This window comes from Lathyrus oleraceus, chromosome 3, assembly GCF_024323335.1.
Source record: "Lathyrus oleraceus cultivar Zhongwan6 chromosome 3, CAAS_Psat_ZW6_1.0, whole genome shotgun sequence".
Lineage (NCBI taxonomy): Eukaryota > Viridiplantae > Streptophyta > Magnoliopsida > Fabales > Fabaceae > Lathyrus > Lathyrus oleraceus.
In genome coordinates this window covers 303,621,376-303,627,587 of record NC_066581.1, presented here as the reverse complement: position 1 = coordinate 303,627,587, position 6,212 = coordinate 303,621,376, and the positions used below count along the sequence as shown (strand labels likewise).

The 6,212-nt window shown below is 33.7% G+C and overlaps 1 protein-coding gene across 1 annotated transcript; it reads right to left on the bottom strand.

The window, feature by feature from the left end:
- Positions 1 to 3,709: 3,709 nt before the first annotated feature.
- Positions 3,710 to 6,115, bottom strand: LOC127127258 (uncharacterized). The gene has a single exon (XM_051056399.1). It carries the CDS (start codon positions 5,151 to 5,153, stop codon positions 4,206 to 4,208), a length of 948 nt encoding a protein of 315 aa, XP_050912356.1. The 5' UTR covers positions 5,154 to 6,115; the 3' UTR covers positions 3,710 to 4,205.
- Positions 6,116 to 6,212: the final 97 nt, after the last annotated feature.

Below are 6,212 nucleotides of genomic sequence, written 5' to 3'. Positions count from 1 at the left end.
TTGGAACATGAAAGAGGGGAAACTTTACGTGAGCACTTTAAGCTAAAAGAGTTGTTCTCTTCTAAGAAGTTGTTACCAAATGTTTTGGTTACTACCCGTGAACTGGCGTTGATGAATGTTATGCAAGTTGTGTTTCCAAACTCAACTGATTTGTTGTGCCTGTTTTATATTTCAAAAAAATGTTAGTATGAAGTGTAAGGAGTGTGTTGAATCACATATGCACGAGCATGTTATGGATATGTATAACGACATCATATATTCGAATACGGAGATTGATTATGTGGTACACCTAAAGTATTTTGAATTTGTATGTGTTGATATTCCAAAATTGATTCAGTATGTACATGAAATTTGGTTGGCACCCTATAAAGAAAGATTTGTTACTGCTTTGACTAATAGAGTCACTCATATAGGAACACGGCAACTAACAGGTACATTGATGTTAATACGAATATAGTTATATTAGTAATGATCAAATACTGATATTTTGTTATGTTTATGTTTTTTAGGGTTGAGTTTGCTCATTGGAGACTAAAACATATGCTGGCAAGTAGCAGGGAAGATTTATGTAGAAGTTGGGATGTTGTTAACACCATGTTAAAGTTGCAATTAAGTTCAATTAGAGTGTCATTTCAGAAAAGTGTATGCAACATTGAGCATCACTATAACACTTTATTTTACGCTAAATTGCATGATTTTGCTTCAAGATAGTGTACATAACACATTAGAAAGGATCAAATTTGTTGGTTATGACAAAACAGCATGTGGTTGCTTCATTAAAACAACTCGTGTGTTACCTTGTGTGTGTGAACTTGCAGGGTATCAAATATACGGAGAGTCTATTCCATTAGACTCTATACATGTATTTGGAAAAAATTATTTATTAAAGAGCATGAGGTCACTGAAGAAGATAATGAGACGCTGTTGGATTTAGAAGAAGAGTGTGAAGAGCTGAAAAAGTATTTCAGTATACTGGATATTGTAGGTCAGAGGGTGATGAAGAAAAAAGTTTGGGAACTAAAACTTTCATCCATAACTTCCATGTGTCCACCACCAGTGAAGTACAGGGCAAAGAATGGAACTAAGAAGAGTAAAAATAGTGAAGAGAGTGATGTGCATCGTAATCCTTCACAATGGGAATATGCTGAGGGTTCGTAGGGAAGTCAGAGTACAAAGAGATCATGTACAAAACCAACTAAAAGTCAATCGTGTAACGTGTCTTTAAAACTAAAATATTTGTCTCAATTTCTCATTTTCTTACATCAGTACATCGATGACATTGTTGATGTTGTTGATGATGGAAATTGTGGTTTTCAAGATACTGTAGTTTTACTTAGATAGGGCGAAGAGTCTTGGCCTTTGATTCGGACGTAGTTAGATATTGAAGTTTATCAACACCATCAAATATATTCTAATTTGTTATATGATATGGTGCCGAAAGTTAGGAGTGCATTGTGGGTTGATGGCTTTGGTGTGCAGGGTCGTGAAAAGTTGATGATGATTCCTGATATGGGTTACCATATTGCTTCTAAATATAATGTTATGCTGGTTTTGTTGTCCATGGATCTTAACATCACATTCTTCCCATTAGTGATAGCTCTATGCATAGCGTCAAGTAGACACAAAATGTAGTGGGTTTTGTTAACACCGATCATTAGGTGCAGGTGAAGTTGAAACTCAATTGTCTTTTGCCTCCCGTCACACACAAAATTATAGTGAAGTTGCAAAAGCATAGGAATCAGCATATGCAGGACGTATTAGGCACTAGGAAGAAGTAGCTAGGAAGTCAATATAATTTGTTTTGTAATGATATTATAATACTTTGCATTATATGTATATGTTTTATCCGCATAACTTTGTTAAGAAAGTCACACACAAATATTTTTCAAAAATTCCAATACTACCTACTAGATTTTTTTAATTTCTGAAAATTTTGGTGAAAATACCAGATTTTTAAAAAAAAATCCTGTAGGTTTAATTTGTTTCTAATTTTTTTTCCAAATATCTGGTAACTTCTTTCTGGATTTTTCCAGAAAATCTTAAATTTTTGCCGGCAATTTTTCAAATTTTCGAATTTATGCCTTCTTTTGAAAAATATACGATAAATTTACAATAAATCCGATAATTCTACATTCAAACAGAAAGTTTTACGAAATATCCGATAACAGTTTGAAAAAATCAAAATTTATCAAAACTAAAAGCGCAATCAAAGTCCCTTTATAAGGTTCCAAATACAACTTAAAGGTGGCAGGAAGATTCCTTCCAGTTATGGTCTCAAAACTTAAGCAATATAGAGTGAATAGAAGTAAAATAATATATATATATATATGATAAAAGTTTTTGTATACTTACTTGAGCTAAAAGACATAAAATTATTGACTAGTGCTGGTGGAACTGAGCTGTGAATGTGATGTCTCACTTCATCACTTACCTCACCCGTGCAGCTAAAAACATTCAATTTCTTTGTTTTGTTTCTTTATAACATATAAAGATTGAGTAGTTGACTCATACAAATAATAATTAAATAGTAACTTTAGTTGTATTTTATTAAAGGAATGTAGTAGCTTAGAAGTCTATATCATTATTAAGATGCATAATTGCATACTCTACAAATTTCATATGCCATTCATTAGTTGAAAAAGAAGAACTAGCATTAAATATTGTTTGCATTTGAAAGTGTTTTAATGGCTTAACAGCTGAAAAGTTATATGGCACTAGAATAGTATTCTTTGCCATGTGCTGGAAAAAAGTTTTTTGTTCTTTCGCTAGAGAATCCAATGTCCAGAAGAAGTTGCAATATTGTGTTGCTGTAGTAGTAGAGGATCCAATTTTGGGAAGAAGTATTTGCTGTCAAAACTATGAAGTTTTACTTTCTGTTCTGACATTGTTGCCTTGCCTGCATTATAATTACAATTACAATGTCCTTTTCACTTTTCAGTTGTAGATAAATGACCACTGAATTGCCAGCACACAACAGCACAAAGTCTTGTTATTTGTTTATATACTTTCTTTTGTCTTTGTGTTTGGAAACTAAATAAAAACAAATGTAAGCAATGATTAGGAGAGGCTCCTTGAATAAGTACTTTGTTTTTCTATTCTAATTCTAACCCATTAATTCTTATCTTCTTAATTATTGGCAACAATAACAATGGTCGGCCAAAGTGCTAAAAGATTCAGACACCTTAAGCAACTGGTCATTAGTCATAAGTTAAGCAACTGGTCATTAGTCATAAGTTCGATTTCCAACTCTTAGGCATGTTATGCGCCTAAGAGGTTATCGATGAAAATTTATCACGACTAGCCATAAATATTTTGTGTGCTCTTCTTATGTCCGAATTCTGTTAGGTGCTAACAATTCTTGTGTTAGGTCAGTCCATACAGAGTTTTGTTCTGTCTTCGAATCTCGTTAGGTGCTAACAATTTTTGTGTTAGATCAATCCATACAAAGTTTTGTTCTGTCTTTAAATTAACCCCTGCTAGTGAGCGGTAGAATTGATCTCTTTGGATCAGTCGATCTAAAGGTCGCAAACTAAGTTTTAAAAAAAAAGTTGTATTTTTTGTTTGATATGTTGCATGTATGAGTAAATGTAAACACTAAAAAGCCAGTGTGAACAGAAGTGATGGAAACTGAAAGCCAGTGTGACCACAACATTTATTTCAAGTTATTAAGTTTTCAACCATGTGAAGACAGAAAGTAAAAAAAATTAAATAATCTCATGTAGTTGTTGAAGTTTTTATTCATTTTCAATGGAGCATGACTGAATTCATGGCATTATCAACACTTTTTTGACTGCTAAATTACCACCACAATGAATCATGAAACAAACTAAAAGCATTACAGATGTACACAAAAATTCCTATGTGAAACCAAACAAGGAAAGAAAGTTGTACCAAAAGAAAAAGGATTTCGATTACCTCAAGTCAACAATTTCACGCAGTCAGCACATTGGTGGTCATTGGATCAAGATTTGACGTTGTAGATTTTAAGCTTGGTGTTTCGAGTCTAAGAACAAATAGAATCCGCTTGCTTTATGCACTACCTGATCTCGATCCAACGTCCTCCGGTGAGATGACTACGAGAATGCGTAAGATTGTGACCGCAGACAATCAAAATCTAAAAGGGTGATTAGAAGAATTTCTGATTGCAGTAAATTAACTTGAATATGAATGAACCAGCAACTAAAGATTGTTCGAAAAGTATAATGTCAAGGTGCGTATTCATGTTCAAGCGTCGGTTGTGTTCTTGTAACCGTTGCAGCAGGTGCTTTAGTATCTCCAACAGAAGCCATTTGAAGAGTTTCTCCTGAATCTGCAGCTCTTTCCATTCCTTGCATTTTCTTCTTCTGTTTGTAATTGTTTATACACAAAGCTAGAAATGAAAACAACACCAACAAAACTAGTCCCCCAACAACAGAACCAACAATAATCCACACCTTTTTATTACTCTTCTTCTCACCCTCTCCTCGATCTTTCGGCCCTAGAGGAACACTAGACTTAACAACAACTATAGAGAAATGACCTTGTTGTGAAGTAGAACAAGTGTTACCACCTTTTACATTGCTGAAATTGGAATCACCCTTCAAATCAAACCAAACACATTTTGCAACACTTCCATGAGGAGGTGATTTAACATCTTGGAACTTGACCGATATAGGGTCGCCAGAAGGATTTATTTCGAGTTCTGGTAAATTTGTAGCCGACAAATTTAAGGCGTCGTAAGCTAATAGTCCTAAAACTGGTGTCAAGTAAGTGTAATTAGGCAAAGGGTAATACTTGTTGGACCAATTACCTAGATTTTGATACACAAAAACCAATCTTTCAACATAAGGTTTCACAATTAGTCCATTTGGAATATCAAATTCATTGAACATGTGAAAGCCTTTTCTCCTTAAACTTCCACTCCTTAATCTTAATGCTGAAACCTTAACTCCAGATAAATTTGAAGGAAGTTGAGTTGCATTGTAAATAGTACCTGTTTTTGGATTCACCAAAGACTTGTAAGCATATTGTTGGAGAACAACATCTAAAGCTTTTGCTTCACTATTTGAAGAAGATTGAGCTCTAACATGAGAAAGTGATACAAAGCAAAGAAGCAAAACAAGCATCACTATACTTGGAAAAGGAACCTTCATGGATAGACACACTTGGACCATTTTGACAATTCAGCTCAAGGATATATAACTCCAATGCTATATATCATACCACAAATTGCAACAGAAGGAAATGCAATGAAATTCTTCAAAAGGGTCTCTTTAAAAATTGAAACTTGGAGGCACGTTTGGCTTTGTTAAAGAAAAATATTCACTTGGGGTTTTAGTATTATTAAAGCAGCTTTGAAGATTTCAACCGTTGCAAAATGAAAATCTTTCCTCTCAAGAATCCTTGCAAAAAGCAACAAGGCCAAAGTGGTAAAAACTCACTCAAAACTTGGCAATCTTCTTCTATTTCTACCCTTCTATGCATTTCATTCTCCCCTCTCTCTCTCTCTCTCTCTCTCTTTCTCTCTCTCAACAAACAAACCTTGCAAACAATAAACCTAACATCAATTTGAGATTCTATGAGGTAGATCCATGACCCTTTTGGATTTCAAATGATATTCACCAAGAGACAAGACAAACAAAGACAATTATTACCTTAAAAAGCATGTCTTTATTTGAGGAATTTCAACAGCTGTCACAAATTTACTTGAACTGAAAAAACACAAACAACACCAAAGCTTCAAACTTTGAATCTCAACCAACAAAACAAGAAAGCTTCTTAGTGTAAACACCAATAATCTTCAAGAAAATCATCACTCCTTGTGGCTAAGAAAAATTTAGAGGACAATGACTGAGACAGACATTAGAAGTCAAATCCTAGTTAATGTTTTGTAATGGAAGAGAAAAAAAAGGACTATTTTTGTGTAAAAATGAAAGCTGTTTTTTGTGACTTTTTGATGTGAAAGTGAGTGAATGAGTGAGAGAAAAGAGAGGAAATAGAGCGATAGGTTATTAGTCTAGAGGTTTAGAAAAACACTGTGGGGGCTCACCAACCAAACACAGCAAGGAAATAGAGATGATGATAATAAAAGACAGAAAGGCCATGTGTGAAAAAAGAGAAGGAAAGTGAAATGGGAAACAGAAAGAAAGTGTTTTTGTTTCTTAATATAAAATGTTATTTCTTTTAAAGTTTTGGTGTTATTAAAAATGCTTTTAACTTGTTTAAGTAATTAT